Source organism: Sprattus sprattus (genome assembly GCF_963457725.1).
Source record: "Sprattus sprattus genome assembly, chromosome: 6".
Classification (NCBI taxonomy): domain Eukaryota; kingdom Metazoa; phylum Chordata; class Actinopteri; order Clupeiformes; family Clupeidae; genus Sprattus; species Sprattus sprattus.
The window spans coordinates 22,561,696-22,579,114 of record NC_137925.1 but is presented as its reverse complement, the minus strand read 5'-3'; the positions used below and the strand labels follow the sequence as shown (position 1 = coordinate 22,579,114).

At 46.8% G+C, this 17,419-nt stretch overlaps 1 protein-coding gene across 2 annotated transcripts in view; it reads left to right on the top strand.

The window, feature by feature from the left end:
- LOC308367329 (transcription factor COE3) overlaps positions 1–17,419 on the top strand; it is a 99,924-nt gene that overhangs the window by 56,905 nt on the left and 25,600 nt on the right. For both annotated transcript variants that reach the window (XM_080841218.1, XM_080841217.1), the window contains exons 7-10: positions 6,873–6,954; positions 7,063–7,180; positions 8,816–8,949; positions 9,573–9,699. In XM_080841218.1, the coding sequence (XP_080697344.1) occupies positions 6,873–6,954; positions 7,063–7,180; positions 8,816–8,949; positions 9,573–9,699 (461 nt within the window). The remainder of the gene's footprint in view (positions 1–6,872; positions 6,955–7,062; positions 7,181–8,815; positions 8,950–9,572; positions 9,700–17,419) is intronic.

The following is a 17,419-nucleotide window of genomic DNA, read 5'->3' as shown; positions in this document are numbered from 1 at the left end:
AGGTGAGATAGTGAGATGGGCTGGAGTTTGAGGACTGGCTGTAAAAAGGAGGGAAACCCTTCACCTCTATCTTACCATGTTAAAACTAGAATACTGTTCTACATTCATGTTAAGAATGGCAACAGACTGTATTTCCAAAAGCAAGCAATTGCAGTGAATTTAAGTGTGTTTCACAAGACATTTTAGATTACTGTTCTCAGTCCTATGTCTTTCTCATGAATGAAGAGTTCTTCTTGTTATTTCTCTTTTTCTTTTAGTTTTCTTTTTCTTCTAGTTTTTGTCTTCTAGTTTGTTTATTTTTATCACCAATTTTCGTGCACCATTTGGTAGGACCTGTGGAAATCACAGTCATCTTGCCCCAATAAATATTTGATGTACAGACATAAGGAATCCGTATGTTGTAGAATACGCGCTAATCTATGTTTAATGTGAGTGTGTAAGATTCACATTGTGTTTTTGTTCAACTAGGCCTTATAACCAAAATCTCAGTATACTGCTCTGCCTAGGAATGCTTAGACTTAGTATGCATTTACATTACATTTAGCCATTTAGCATGAACAGTTAGCATTTAGTATGTATTTTCAGTTCAGTTGCCGTCTGCCCTACTCATCTCAAACTCCAGCAAGAGTTCTGGCATAATTGCCTTTATACAAAGCTCACTCCTCGACTAATTCAGGAGAAGAAACAGGCCTTCCTGCAGTGCCGATGGCAGTATTGTGTGTGATAGATGAAAACACTGCGAGGCCAGAGGGCTGTGTTGTTTTGATGTGTGTTCAGTGATATGGCACTCTGCTCAGGAAATGGATGAGTTATTCTGCAGCTTGCTGTAATTTCTTATCCATTCCTAGTCTGTGAGGTCAGAGCCAGTCACATATTTTATTTTCTCTCGTTAGTGCATTATGTCATGGAGTGATTGCGATTGGAGAGACAAATATGTTCTTTTGCCATGGCAACCGGGGGTCAAAATACAGCTTAGAGGGGGACCCGAGGAAACCTGAGTGCAGTGCTGCAATGGAGTGTGTGTGTGTGTGTGTGTGTGTGTGTGTGTGAGAGAGGAGAGAGATAGACTGTGGTAGACTCTAAAAGCGAATAAATACAGTCTATTTGTTGAATGAATTTCTAATGTGTGTGTATGTTTGTGTGTAAATATTTGTGTGTGTGTGTGTGTGTGTGTGTGTGTGTCTGCCTGTGGGTGTGCATTTGCATATATGCATTTGCACTCTCAAACACACACACACACACACACACACACACACACACACACACACACACACACACACACACACACACACACACACACACACACACACACATACACACACAAGGAAGGGCTCAGTACTAAACATCGACAGACTGAGAGTCTATGCAGTCCAAGGCTCCATGCTGGAAGCCAGCTTTATTGGAGCCAGCCAGCTTCCCTCTCCTCTCCTCTCCTCTCCTCTCCTCTCCTCTCCTCTCCTCTCTCCTCTCCTCCTCTCTCATATCTCCTCTCCTCTCCTCACCTCTCCTCTCCTCCTCTCTCCTCCTCTCTCCTCTCCTCTCCTCTCCTCCTCTCCTCTCTTTCCTCTCCTCTCTCCTCTCTCCTCTCCTCTCCTCTCCTCTCTGTTCCCAGTACCTCCTCTTCCTCTCATCCACATCTGAAAGCAGCTGCCACGGGGAAAAAAGTGATGCGATGCAATGCTCAGGCCGCTGATTTCTGCTCACCTCGCCAGGACTCCCACTAGGATTTCAACAGAATGGATTTTCAATAGTCTGACCCTGGGAGCAAGAAGCTGCAGCTAACAGAAAAACGGCATTATCCGTTACTCCGTGAAAGAGATCCCTGTGAATTCTTTCTTTGGCAAATGCTTTACATGAATTTATTTATTTTTGTGTGGGGAAAGAGGGGGAAAAAAGCTGTTGACAGGTTTTGACAGTATTTCAGAGGATTTAATTCCGTTACTTTTTTTTCCTCTCTATTTTCACCTTAGTACCGGGTGTTCACAGCTCAACCTGATCTCACTTGTTTGAGTGCCAAATCATGTCTTCAACAACTGAATGTTCCAGCTTTCAAAACACCTTCCCAGTTTTTGAAAGAGGAAATCGTTTTTGATACGCACGCATGCAAGAGATGTTTGCGCTTGGGGAAGAGACCTCTGTATAATTATGCGGTCTGTGCTTTTAGATGGAACAAATGAATTGTGCAAGTCACTCTTAGCTGTGCTAACTGTTTTTGTGTTTCCCAAGCAAAGTTTAGGGAATAAGGGACCAGGACTATGAGGTGGCGCAAAAACAATAGACAGAGCAGAGCAAGAGAAAGAGAGGGAGGGAGAGAGAGAGAGAGAGAGAGAGAGAGAGAGAGAGAGAGAGAGACAAAGATCCGTTCCAAGGACTGTTTTAGTGCCTCATCAAATATTTAGTTTGATTGTACATGGGCCTGTAATTGCCATCTTGGCCGGTGAATTATTGATGGCATGTAGCAGAGCCTAGGAAGGCCTAGTCTTAGAGCGACAGAGAGACCCCCCCCCCTACACACACACATACAAACATATACATTCACACACAAACACCTCACACTCTACAGCGTTTCATTCCTGGTGAGCCATATGTCCACATAGCCTAACGGCTTTGTAGTTCATTTGAAAGCTGGTGAAGGTAACCTCTAATTAGCAAAAAAAATGGAGCCGTCTTTGTTTACCAGACAGCACAGTAAATATTAGACTTCACCCCACTCGGGTTGTTAGCTGCTTCTCCCTTCATACACAAGATCACGCTCATGTTCTTTCACTTAATAATATTCCTCTCTCTCCGTCTCAAACCAGTTACACATGCTGGATAAATTCTGCAGAGTGCATCGTGTTGTGCAATTGGATGTTTGTGTTGTGATTCATAGAGTTAGCCTCTCTTCGTGGCGTTACAGCTAAAGGCATTCAATAGTTGTCCAGCTGAATTAGCCTGGGCTCTGAAGGCGTGTTCTAAAGCCCAGAGACTCCGGGGTGGTAATCTGATGCGGTGCCAACGCTGGCGATCGCCTCCCATCCCTCATTTCTGAAACGTCACAGCAGGGCCCGGGCCCTTTCATAGAAAGCATCAGACGCTCAAAGCAAATGGTGGCTGAGAATTGAAACCACGGCAGCTTTTAAAAATACCCTTGCTGAAATATTGATTTTTTTTCCCCCCCCTTCTTGCCTAACGTAATAAGTGAGAGACTTGAGGGAGGGGAGGTGTGTGTGTCTTTGTGTGTGTGTGTGTGTGTGTGTGTGTGTGTGTGTCTGTGCAGCAAGTGAATGGACTGTGTGTGTGTGTGTGTGTGTGTGTGTGTGTGTGTGTGTGTGTGTGTGTGCATGTGTCTGTGTGTGTGTGAGTGTGTGTGTGTGTGTGTGTAAGAGTGTCTGAGAGGGCTTTCTTTGTGTGGCTGCTCTGTGGCTTGGTGTGCACAGCTCATGTGAGCTTCATGGGTGTGCCTCTTCATTTAGAGAGCATGCTTTATCCCTCGCTCTCTCTCACAACAAAGCATCGCACAGCTCACTATCTCACAGGGCTCAGCCCAAGCTTCTCTTAGAGGCCCTTATAGGACCACTACTACTACTCCTCTTTGTGTGACATAAAGCTAGGGTCTTCACACATTACACCCTCTTAAGGTCTGCTTATCTGGACATTAAAATTTCAACTATCGTTTCGTGGCTTTGATAGCCGTTGTATGTGTGTGTGTGTGTGTGTGTGTGGGGGGGGGGGGGGGGGGGGGGAGTGGGGGGGCTGAGGAGAGAGAGAGATGCTCAAGTGCTGCAGATGGTTCTATGCTGAACCACACAGTCTTCATGAGGCATCAAACCTTTGATAAGATTCAATTACATGATTCAAAGACATGAGGTTAGAGTCCTCGACTTTTCTCTATGGCTGTAGGGGTAAGATCCTGTCTGTGTTTATGTGTGTGTGTGTGTGTGTGTGTGTGTGTGTGAGAGAGAGAGAGAGAGAGAGACAGACAGAGACAGAGAGAGAGAGAGAGAGAGAGAGAGAGAGAGGGAAAGAGAGATTGTGTTTGAAAAATGCATGGACCCTGTAGTGTCGTTTTTCGGAGCATATGTACAGTATATGTCTGTGTGCATGTGTGAATATGTGTGTGTGTGTGTGTGTGTGTATTGGAGTGTGTGGAGATGTGAGGTGGGCTGGGTGGGCAGCCATTGGGGACAGGGGAGTGGAGTCCAGGGGCCAGCCGTAATTCCTGACACCATGTCGGCCGCACATTAGGGACTGACAGGGCCACACATCCCCCTTGTAATTGATTGCAGGGCAGCGTAATGAGGTGAGGGCTTACAACAGAGACGCAGACTCCCTCATTATCTTTACTGACTTTTTAAGAGCAGAGAGGAGAGGAGAGACGAGTGAAGAGGAGGAGGAGGAGAATGAGAGGGAGAAGGAGAGGTGGAGGGGGGGGGGGGGGTGAAACTAATAACGGAGGGCTGGCTCTAGATGGACATTAATTATTTATGGTGTTTTAATAAGTTTTAGATGGGGAGGGAGAGGGAGAGGTTCAACAGAGAGAGAGAGAGCCTTACTCTCTCACTCACGGTCTCTCTCTTTCCTTCCTTCCTTCCTACTGCTGCTCCCTTCATCCATGTGCACTGTCTCTAGCCTCCTTTTGGTGTCCTGATGTGTCTGTGTCCTGGTTATTGTTGACAGCCCACAGTTTATGTGAGTCTTTAATAGGCTGAAGAGATGTCCATGAGGAGTTTGTAAAGCATATGTTACAAATGTACATGTGCACACTCACACACACACACACACAGTGTCTCTTTCAGGCACACACAAACACGCACAAACAAACCCACACAACAAACAACACCTCATGCATACCTCATGCATATATACAAACACGCACACACACGCACACACACACACACACACACACCTTTGACCCCCCCCCCATCTTTTCCGCCATATTGCCCCCCAAATAAGCTATCACTCAGCCTCAGCCCCAGCCCCGTCGTCTCCAAGCTCTGAGTCCCCCCCCCCCTCCCCCCCGTCCTTCCGCGTTCCAATCCGTCCCTGAACCGTTCCAAAGGGAGCCGTCTTTGATCTGGCACTGCCGCCTCTCCCTCTCTTTCTCTCTTTCCCAGGAAGAGACCCGGAATCTTTCATTCCTTGTCAACTCTTGCCCAGTGGCAGATGGAGAAGCCTGAGCCGGCGAGACCCGGAGCACGTCACGTGCTCTTCTCTTCCTCCGCGGACCTCGCTCTCATCCCTCCATCCCTACCTTTTCTTTTTATCCCCTCCTCTCTTTTTTCAACCCCGTTTTCACGCACTGACCAAAACAAAAAAACGAGTGGCTCGGTGGCTTGGTGGACTACAGAGCCCATAGTTTAAACCTCCCCCCCATGGTTTGGGGGCTGGCAAGAGGGTATGCCCCAGATCCTCCCCTCTCTCTCTCTCTCTCCCCCCCCCTCTCTCTTTCTCTCTCTCTCTCTCTCAGGGTGTCTGCCCTGCAGTTCAATTGGACCCTCCATAAACACACCATTACTCTAATATCGGCGTGCAGGTTCACTTACCAGACCTTGTCTCCTGCTGCGTTTTAATTCAATCCTTATTGATCCATATCTCTTCTCCCAAGGACTCCAATATCATATGAATGGAGCTCGGGGATGGGTTCCCCGTATTATTGTATTCCATGGCCATAAAGGGCATTAGTAGCCCTCCGTGCACCCCAGATCAAGTGACAGTCGATATCAGCTAAATAGAGCAGACATTTTTTTTCCTATATTGTGTGATTACGAAATGTCCATAATTCTCGAGCAACAGGACTCCCTCTGATATTACCCTATTCTCTCTCTCTCTCTCTCTTTCTCTCTCTCTGTGCTTCTCTATCTCTATTTTGCTCTCTCTTTCTCTCTCCCTCTCTCTCCCTCTCTCACACACACTTTGTTGCTCTCTTTTCAGAGTGATCAATCGTGCAAGGTTGCAGGGGATGCTTAGAAGTATATTCCGTGATACTGTGATTATGACATAAGTGAGGTTTTGAAAATGGGCTAGGTTGCCAGTGTGCGTGTGTGTGTGTGTATGTGTGGGTGTGTGTGTTAAAGATAGTGTTACAGTCTTATTAGGGAGAAATCAATGCAGTCTGCAGATGACAGCCATTTGTACTGCCAGCATCTCCTTCAGAAATAGAGCGAGAGAGAGAGAGAGCGAGAGAGAGAGAGAGAGAGAGAGAGAGAGAGAAAGAGAGAGAGAGAGAGAAAGACGATGGGAGGGTGGGCGGTAGTGGCCACGGTGGAAGAGGTTATCCTGTGGTTAATGTGACATGCCTGTCTGCGACCTTGCCGGTTGTTAACTGCCCGGATTATTATTGTGATAATGTGGCAATTAAAAAGAAAGCGCTCCATCAAAACAGGGGGTTTATGGAGCAGTAGATGGATGCGTGGAGATTACCAGGCAGCGGGGAAATGCATTAAGGCTGCAATCCATTCTTACTGTATGCCTTCAAGTCTACCTCCAGCCGCGCTGTCTTATTACCGCACGTCCTCATCGATATCCTTTCCCAATCAATAGCACTCTGGTGGAGTGAAAATACGTGTAAATCAACACCTGGAGTTCGGCGCAGCACCCCAATAAAGAATGAAAAATCAAAACCTGTGTCTAATTGCGCACCATATATCTGCACACCATGTCTTCATGGTCACCAGATCACGCAAGGAATTTATGTTCATGATCTGTCACTGAGGGGTTGCTTAGGTAGTGAAGGCTCGAGAAGTGTGAATATTTATTTGCGCTCTTTTGCTGTCAGGATGTGCTACATGTTTCATGTGACAGCTAACAGGTGACTGGGATTATGATTGCCTCTCAGAATGATGTTGACTTTTTTATTGAGTTTTTTGTTTGTATTTTTGTGTCTTTTTCAGATTCTTCCTGAAATTCTTCCTCAAGTGTAACCAAAACTGTTTGAAAAATGCCGGTAATCCCAGAGACATGAGGCGATTTCAGGTAAGACCGTTTAAAAAAATGTGGTTCCATTTCATGAGGTACTTTTTGTACAGACACTCCAACAACCGTTGCTTCGATAATGAAATGCAAATGTCCACGTTCCTTCAGGTGGTGATCTCCACTACAGTCAATGTGGACGGACACGTGCTGGCCGTCTCAGATAACATGTTTGTGCACAACAACTCCAAACATGGCAGAAGGGCCCGGCGCCTGGACCCATCTGAAGGTAAGTCACTTAATTACTGAAGGGAGAAGTGCAGCCTCTCCCCCTCTGTGCTTATCTCTCTGGAGGCAGACAGACAGGCAGGCAGACAGACAGAAAGGCAGGCAGGCAGGTAGACAGAAAGACAGACAGGCAGGCAGTCAGACAGACAGACAGGCAGGCAGGCAGGCAGGCAGGCAGACAGAAATACAGAAAGGCAGGCAGGCAGACAGACAGGCCGTCAAGGCCGTCAAGCCTCTCCGTGAAGACCAAGTCGATGTGTTTTCCGGGACCAAATGAAAAAGTTTTTAAAAGTGTGTTTGTGGGGGGGGGGGGGGGATTTTACGGCCCGGAGTTTCTGCAGCGCTCCAGCAGGCTTCCCTTGACGACACGGGATATGGCCGGAGCATATGGTTGGTGGCAGGGCCGCACGACGGGGGCGTTTTTCGAGATGAAACGGTGGCTCGCTTACCTGCGTGTGTCTGTGGGTTAGACGCCTGATGGCCCGCTTTTGATGTGTCAGATGAAAGTTGATGCAGAGGTGCGGTGGAAACCTAATCAGTTCTGTGGTGGGACATGCACATCACATCACATCACAAGGTGTGATGTATGCTTCCAGCCTCTCTGCGGAGACTCAGCCTGGGTTGGAGCTCAGAAGAACAACTCATTGTTCTACCAACAGATATGACACCACAGACACTCTCCGTAGACGTAAACGTGAAGATGATAGGTGAGAGGTGCATTCTGGGAAAAAACACAGGCTTCCTTTCCAAACACTTCAGGGTGCATCTCGACAGAGAGGTAGACAGATGTTCCAATCTCTCCTGTGCTCCCTCTGTGACGTTCGCTGGGATGCCTACCGCGTTTGCTGCTATTTTATTCATCCACACAGGTGTTAGCCGTTCCCCTGCTTGGCAAAAAAACATTTACTTTTGTGACCAAAAAGTAATTTACAAACAACCTAGGTAGGCCTAAAAAAAAAAAAAAATTAAAAAGTTTGCGTCGAAAAACCGCTCTGAGGAAAGTGTGAGCCTATCTGCAGCCCTGATGGTTTTTTAGCTGGCAATCCGGCTCCGCTGGGCCAGGGCAGTAATATAGGGCGGCGTTTAAGCTGCTCTCCACTCTGGCGACTGCTGGAGCTGCCAGGCTGCGACAAATCAATTCCCCCCTCCACGCACAGTGGAGACTGGAGGTCAGTCGTCCTGTCTGTCTCCAGTCTGGCCAGTCAGAGACAGCCTTGTTTACGATTAAAGACAAAAGCATTGAGTGGTATTGATTTGCAGACAATGGGAGACACAGAGAGAGAGAGAGAGAGAGAGAGAGAGAGAGAGAAAAGGACAGAAACAGAGACATTATAAAAGTTTTTAATTTTCATCTTTCTTTTTTTTTTTTTTTTTTCGCATTTACGGTAAGAGGCTCTCATCTCTCATTAATTTCTTCATGAAAGAAGAGTCGAGAAGGAAATCTGACAAAATAACTCAAACTCTTGCGCTGTCTCCAGTCCCCTTGGACTGAAGCAGAAAGCAGATGCTTCGCGTTTACAGTTATTGATGCATATCTCTACGCTTAGAATTCTAATGGACTGTGGATTTGAGTCTGTGATACTTAGTTTGTTTTTTTGCGTGGTAACCTTTCGTTTCTTTGTCTTGTTTTCCGAAGCAGCCACGCCCTGCATTAAAGCCATCAGTCCCAGCGAGGGCTGGACGACCGGCGGAGCCACCGTCATCATCATCGGAGATAACTTCTTTGACGGACTCCAGGTGGTCTTTGGCACCATGCTGGTTTGGAGTGAGGTGAGGCCCTACCGTAGAGGAAGTGTGAGAACACACAGACATGCTCATTCACACACAAACACACACACACACTCTCACACATGCTACACACATACGTGCCAGCACACACAGAAAAACACACCACACACACACTCACACACACACACACACTCACACACACACACACACACGCACACACACACACACACACACACACACACTTGTGTCTGTAGACACCACGCCTGACATGTACAAATTGTATTTTTGTTTGTATTTTCTCAAGTTATTCCCAGGTGTGAGAGCACACAATAGCAGAACCACAGACTTGGAGGTGTAAGAGTTTCAACCATTTTGTATTTGACAGAAAAGCGTGCTCAGATAACAGTTTATGTGACAGCAATTTTGCGCTCGACCATTAAAATTTCAGCATCTGGAGGGAGTCCATCTCTGAATAAAAGATAAAAAGACCCATAAGAATATGGAAATACTGTCAGGTTGATTTAAGCGGCATGGCAACAAAGATATTCTAAGGCTGTGGTGAGACCTTTTTAATCGAGAGCATCTGAAGGGCTGGCACGTGTATTGAACAGTGGATAGTAAATGCGTGTGTGTTGTGTGTGTGTGTGTGTGTGTGTGTTTTGCAGCTCATCACACCCCACGCCATTCGGGTTCAGACTCCTCCAAGGCACATCCCCGGGGTGGTGGAAGTCACACTCTCCTACAAGTCCAAGCAGTTCTGCAAAGGAGCACCAGGACGCTTCGTCTACACTGGTAAGTCAGCGTCTCCTGTTCCTCTTCTTCTCCTTGTCAAAGTTTCAGTCATTCAGAGTCTCTGCTATTTGGTGCTCTTTTCTTGATATCTCATCTAAGCTATGCTATTATTTACACCATATGATGTCTATTCTCCTGGTATTGGAGTCCCAAATAGAACGGGTCAGGGCTGTTTTCATCACCCCAGTGTCCTCCGCGGCTTTTGTCGACGTCCTCACTTTTGTGTCCTCTCGGCCTGAGCGAGCCCATGCTGGACTGGAGTATCACTTAGTAAAATCACCGCCTTTTCTTATAACGGCAGGCCGATTATTCCATCAGAATAATCCTGATGCCATTCAAAGTAGCCGAAAGGTCAGATGGAAGACTGTTTGGTCCGATAAGTAAATGTCAGTGTGGTCGGCATAAAGGCAGGGACTGTGTTAAGGCTTTCTGTTAAACATGAGGTTTATCTCCTGTCGGCTTCTTTACCCTCGCCCTGCTTTGTTCAAAGCCGCCGCTCATTCACGTGTGTATAAGCAGAGAGTTGGGAGACAGGCCTACAATGGAGGCAGACGGTCCATCTTGGCTCCGCTGATTCCTTTTGCCATGCTAATATCTGATCATTTTTTTTTGTGTGGGATATGACTGACAGCTGTTCGGAGCTGTTTTCTTTTTTTTAAGAGTAGTGCTTTGTGAATAGACTCTTTTTTACTCATCCGTAAGGACAGACAGCCGCAGTTCAAAAGAAAAATGTGGTTTGGGGTTGAATTGGAATGAGGGAATCAGTCGGAGTCTACCTTTTAAAAGTTAAACTGTGTGTTGTATTATGTGTGTGTGTGTGGTTAGGTGGGGGATGTCTCTGTGTGTATATGTGTCCATACAGGAGGAGTGTGTGTATGTGTGTGTGCTTCAGATCAAAGGGGTAAATACGTAATCTATAGGTCATATAGATAAAAAAAAAAAACGCTCTGACAGAACATCATCTTGTTTTCCCTTTAAATGCTTAATATGATTGCTAGACGGTACCTCGTCTAATATTCTATGTGATGAATTCAGGACAAAGACAAAAGAAAAACGGGCTCATCACAGCCCCCCCCCTCGGAACAAGGCATTTGTTGTGCAAAGCAAATTGGATTCACGCATACATATTTTAGTTTTTGTGGATGCATCGACGTACACTTCGGCAACTTATTTATTGTGCCAGGGACGTGTGATATTCATGAATGCAAAATGAAGCAGGCTTTTAAATACTGAATAGGCAAGTTGTGTATAATTGAAGAGGAACGAGAGTGCATCCAAACTCGATGATGTGTTCTCCACCAGGGACCTCCCATATGCCCCAATGAGCTCATCTCCCAAACTAGCATTCCAGGGCCCATAAACTTGCATTTTTTTTTTATCAAGCTGTGTCCAATTCCAAACGAAACCAAGCCAGTTCGAACGTCTGCAAGCCCTGCATTTGGGTCAGAGGAATTAAGGGATTCTTATTAAAAAACATTAACATTATCAAATGAAAGTCAGCCATATGAAGCAATCCCTTTTCAATTCTCTTTGCTTTGCATTTTAAATGGTTGGCGTTTAAAAAAAAAAAAAAAGTATGCCAAGTTAATCCATCATACAAATATATTCCAACCATTTGAGTGTCCGCTTGTGTGTGTGTATGTTTCAGCAGAAGTGTGTATGTGTGTGTGTGTGTGCATGTACGTTTGCATTCGTGTTTGTGTGCATCAGTAGAAACCATGCCTAGACAATTGCCCTCGGGGGCAGTTTTGCCTGGCAACTTTGATACCGATGCCGGGAGCATTGATGCAGATGGAGGAAGGGAAGGAGAAGAAACTCTCTGAGCTATGAATCGGTCCCTCCTGACCACTCTGTGAAGCTGGAGACAAGTTGCCCCCCTCTGAATTTCCTGTTTTAAAGGAAAGGGGATTTCACAGTCAAGTGTTTCACTTCACACTGCCCTCATTCCTGTGCCATTATGCAAATACTATACTACAACTTATGCAGTTATTCAATGTCGCATTGGACTCATTGCATGACAATTGCTTGTATATAAACACAGCACTAATGCTTGTGTACTGAAATAATGATACGGTGTAATTGCAACGGAATGCATATTATATAGAGAACTCAGATATGTGCTTCAACTGAGACTACTTACTTGAAGTATAAAATTGTTATTGTTTGGTTGAGGAAGAGGTTTCATGTTTGTTAGAGGGGAGGGGGGGGGGGGAGTAAAACTCATCATGCATCATAATATTTTAAATAGTGAATCAGCCATGTAGTATTTGTCCTCTTTTGATAGAGAAGCCTTCATAGTGTACTCTTTGTTTGTTTTTCCTTTCTTTCCTACACCCGTTCACTCATGCTGTCTCTGTTCTGCTTTTTATACTCGCTTTTTATCTCTCTCTCTCTCTCTTTCCCTTCCTGCTTCCCTCTGGGGGCCCTGTCTCCCCAGGTGTTAGCTCCAGGAAAGGGGTTGGGAGGGGAGGTGGTTTGTGTGTGTGTGTGTGTGGGGGGGGGTTCTGAGCTGGGGAGAAATGAATGTGAGGAGCCTGGAGGTATTGACTTTCCTGGGAAAACACAGCTCTCTAAAAATCAGTAGCCAAATACTGCAATAACTCAGCACCCATTGATTCCCTTTCCCCCCAGGCCACATTGATCTATGCATTACAAGCCTTGAGACTGGAGGCATGGGCCCAGCCTCACCCCAGCGCAGGCAGCACACAAGCAGGAATAAATTACTGTTTGTTATTGTGGGCACCACCAGTATTGTAATCTCTGCCCATAGCAGGAGTAGTTTCAAGTGAAGCAGAGCCAGCAGTGCGTACGCAGTAATTAGATTGTCACCTAAAAAGTTGTCATGCATTATTGTTTGAATAATGGAGACAAGCCAACAAAAATACATACATAGAGAGATAGTAGATAGATAGATAGATTATAGATAAATAGATAGATAGATAGATAGATAGATAGATAGATAGATAGATAGATAAATGGATAGATATATGATAGATTATAGATGATAGATATATAGATAGATAGATAGATAGATAGATAGATAGATAGATAGATAGATAGATAAATGGATATATAGATGATAGATTACAGATGATAGATAGATAGATAGATAAATAGATAGATAGATAGATAAGAAGACATAAAGTTGATAAGCTTTCACAGTCAGCGCAGACATTGTGAGAGCTCCTATCAGACATGCTACACTGACCCTGAACACACAGAGGAGGTGGCAGAGTGTGACAATATCAGGGGCTGCAGGCCTCTGGGAGCAGAGCGCAAGTCTGAGCATGTCCTCAAACCTGAGACAGAGAGCCTGTGGCGTTAGAGCAGGGGGTAGCGGGGGCTAGAGGTGCTCCCTGAGCCCTGATTGGCTTTGTTACGAAGTAATGGGCTCTGTGCCCACGTGAAGGCAGGCTAGGGAATAGCAGCTACCGCTCTGCTAGCGCCCAAACTGCACCTGTGGCTAGGGGGTAATCTGGCGTATGATTAGCATTTGTCATTGACTGTCTGAGGGAAAGCGCTAATGCTAACCACGGAGAGCAAAACAAGATGGGAGGTTTCGAGACAGAGAGAGAGGGAGGGAAAGAGAGGGGGAGGGAGAGAGTGTAAAGGACAGAGAGAGGGAGAGAGGGAGGGAAATAAATGGTGTTAGAGGGCCACCTTTACATCAGAGAAAGCCAGAGCAAGCCCTGACGTTGTGCAGATGATCGAGTCAGCACAGTTTGTGGGCCTGGTTGTGGTGGCCAAACTTCAAAGCCCTTTAGCCTTTTTTTTCTTTTTTTTCTTGTTGGATCAGGTCTGACATGAAGCAATTGTTCCGGTGCTGATCCAAAATGAGGTTAGACGGAAAAAGAGGGCAGCAGAGAGAGAGGGAGAGAGAGAGGGAGAGGGAAAAAGAGGGCAGCCCGCTGGCATGTGCTGCCGTGCCGGGGCTGGCAGCCGGACCCGGCTGTTGTGTTCGGTTCTGTTCTCACTTCGCCTAGAAAGCCCGGCGCCACCAAGAACACGCGCTCTTTAAACTACGCTACTAAAACCCCTTTTTTTATGATGCCGTCCCCTCGGAGTGGTGGTCGGCTGTTTGCCTGTTTCCTAAAAGGCCATTTCCCCAAGTTTTGGCTCCTTCGAGTGGGGACCTGCAGCGAGAGGCCTTCTGTCACCGCTAAGGAGAAAACAATAGTCCACTTTGTACCTTTCTTTCCCTCTTATTTCGGGCGGACACATGGAACACATTAGCGGAAAGTTCCACGAGGCAATCTGAAGGTCTAGTGAACATGGTGCGCAAGGGGGCAACGCATTGCGTCATGCGCGTCGTTATGTTTCGCCTTTTCCTGCATCTCAAGGTATATCATGGGCCTCACACTTATGACTCCCTTTGAGTAATGGGTTTGGTCCTGACCCCCTTTTTTGGTACGTTTTCCTATATTTAGCCCAAGGCAAAAGCGATATGTTTCTTGAAGTAGTATCCCAATCTCGTTCATGTCATATAGGGTTAGGTTTATACAACCACAACCACAACCATTTGTTTAAGCTAACTCTGGATTCATTCATTTGTATATGTTTTGGAAGGTGGGGTGATTAAATAGTACAATCCTTTTTTTTCTTATCAAAGTAACACATGAGAACAACTAGGAGGTGTAGCTCTGGAATATTTAATATGAGGACCAAACAATGTCAAAGCTAAGTGGCGCTGCGTCAGACGCAAACGTTTCACTTTTGTTGTTTTTGTTTGTGTTTCCATGACTCCCTGAGCATACTGGCAAACTTAACTCAGATGCGTCGCCAGGCTGAAGACATGAAAGTGGGGAACATCAGATAGGCGGCACAGTTAGGGAATCAGAGGGAAAGTGAAGTGGAGGTGACAGAAACACACCCACTCCCTTCTGTCGCGTCTCCCTGCTAGCGGAGTCTCCGCTGAGACACTGTGACGCAACCCTCGTGATTAGAGAGCGCATCCGCCTCGCCGGCTAGATATGTTAATCATCTCGTGGATAATTGCCTCTGTGGCGCCTTGATTAAGCTGACTGACACGTCCAGGAAAAACGCGTGCCTCAAAGTGATGGCCTCCCAACCGCAAGAGTTATTATTGTTTTTTTTTTATCTTCTTCTGCTCTAAGTCCCAGCTTAAAGTTTCCCCCACTGCAACGCTTAATTATCTGACTTTGGTTCCGGAGGTCCTCTTTTGCTTGAGAGAAGGGAACTGTTTCCTTTGATTCAGGAAATGAATCACTCCTTTTGCGGAGGACGGGCAGCGATTCCCGGGGTGCACCATCAGAGCCCATCAAAAAGTTTAAAGCCTCTGCCTGTTGTCTGAAGATAGATATGCGCTGTCTGAGAACCACAGTCAGAGCATACCCGTGATGAAAGCTGTGTAATTGTATAATACTTTCATTATGCTCATTTGTAAAGGTTTTCGGGCCTGGCCGTATACAAGAAGCAATAAAAGCGCTTTGTGTCTGAGGTGTGTAGTGAGGTCAGACGCAACTCGTTTGTTTCCACCTCCTTCCTAAAAAAAACCCACTCATTTTTCCTGCGGTGTCAGAGAGGGGTAAATTGAGGTCGAGTCACGTACCTCCGTCATCCTAATTGCAGCCATAAAGACCGAACGCTTTCTCGCCCTAATTAAAAGTGTATGCTGTGGGGAGAGAAGTCCCGCTGGCTGGGGGGTGGGGGGGTGGTGGATCTTCTTCATCTTCCCCGGTGGCGCTCGTCCCGCTCTTAAAAGGGGCCGCGCTAGCATCCTGAGTTGGGGTCGGGCCTGCCTGTCAGTCACAGTTTAAAGTTCATGAAATTTCTATGAGAATCGATTGCAGGGTGGCAGGCTGGGATGGGGTTGATAGTATGTGGTGTGTGTGTGTGTGTGTGTGTGATCGTGTGAGGGGAGAGGTTTGGGGCTGAGGGTGGTGGTGGTGGAGTGGGGGGGGTGGGTGGGGAGCAGCAGGCCGTTGTGATTGATCAAGCCTCACGCTTTGAATTTCTTCATGTTACCCCCCCCTTCCTTCTCCTCTCTTGGCGCTGTGCTGTGTGCTGTGTGTGCATGTCAGTGTGCTTGATATGGCTCGTGAGTGTGTGTCTACAGCAGTCATCAATGCATGTTGGTGCGCATGAGTGTGTCTGTCTGTGTGTGCGCCTGTGTGTGTGTGTGTCTGTGTCTGTCCATGTCAATGTGAAGGCATGTATATGCCTGCACAGATTTTCATATGTCACAGTAACCTGATGTGCTCTGCGGTTCAGAAGCGGAGAGACGTTGAGAAGGGGAGAGAAGAGGAAATCGATAGTGAGCAACAGGGGGCCCGAGACGTTTGTCAACAGGCCAGCCCAGTGACCTCAAGCCTCCGCCCCAACGACACTTGACAGACTCGAGCAGAAAAACAAATCACTTCCTCCGCCCGCTGCACGGCCCCATTGTGCTTCGGATTATATCCCTCTCACCCTCCTCTCTTACTGAATATGAGAAGCAGATTTGACAGCAGTGTGTGTGTGTGTGTGTGTGTGTGTGTGTGTCTGTGTGTGTGTGTGAGTGTTTGTGTGAAGAAGGGGGTTTGCTATTCTAACTTGCATCTATCAGCATGTGGCCCCTTGGAAATGGGAAATTGCTTTGTGCTGTGCTGGAATCCCAGCCACACCTGATTCCTCCAGCGCTCCATCAAAACGGAGGCGCAGCCGCCGGACCCTGCCGCTTGATCAAGTGCTTCGGACGCCGCCGTCGGCTCCATTTGGAAATGATGCACGCTATTCCAAGCAAACCACGCAGGCACAGATCGCACCGCACGACGCAGGGATGCTTGCCAATAGGGGCATGACGGTGCCTTCAATCAGGGAATCACCGGGGTAAAGAGAGACAGTTGGAAACAGAGGGGGGCCTCTAAAGAGGGCCTATCAGGCTGCCGAATCGCTTGGGGGGGGTGGGGGGGTTTACGTAGACGCCATTGGGGAGCCAGACAAATACAATCATCCAAACGGCAGCGGGAGTGGCTGGGGGCAGTGAGAAAATGTAAATAGCAAATAGCGGAAAGTAAACATATATAAACACATTGGAGAGCCTGGGCGTAAACACGTCGGCTGAATGTATACATGATTCCGCTGAGGCCTGGGAGGGCTCACGGGCGTGGGAGCCCCCACACTTGCTTCGGCCTGAGACACTAAAATAGATGGAGGGAGACTTTATTAAGCCACCACAGACCCTTAACCACAGCCGCTGGAAAGGGCTAGGTGCTTGTCATGAACCAGGACTGGAAACCTCCAATGTGTTTTGGGTGCAGTTGTGTATATGCATTAAATAGTCATTTTACTTTGCGCTATCTTTAAGGTAGGATAGATTTCCTTCCATGTTGTTTCATTTTTTTAGGACACCGTTTTAAAAACATACTATTTTTCCCCTTTGTTAACTAAAGTTGCTCTGCCATGATGCAGCCATCTTGATTTATAAAGAGGAGACATGCGAAAGCCACAAGGTCAGCCCTCCAAATCGTGTTGCTCCTCACTTCCCCTGTCAGAGGAATCCAGCTCTTCCTGGCCTCGACTCAGCCTCTGCAGTTTCCGTTTGATCATCTTGACCAGACCTGAAGTCCACGTCAAACTGCACAGCCAGGTTCCTTATCACTACAGGAAGCAACCTCCTTCCACCACCTGACCTTCGACCCACAGTTGTTTGTAATAAGACCTGGCGAGTAGAACAGGGAGCTGCTTCTGGATTGATTTTTCTTTCGCAGAGGAGTAGATC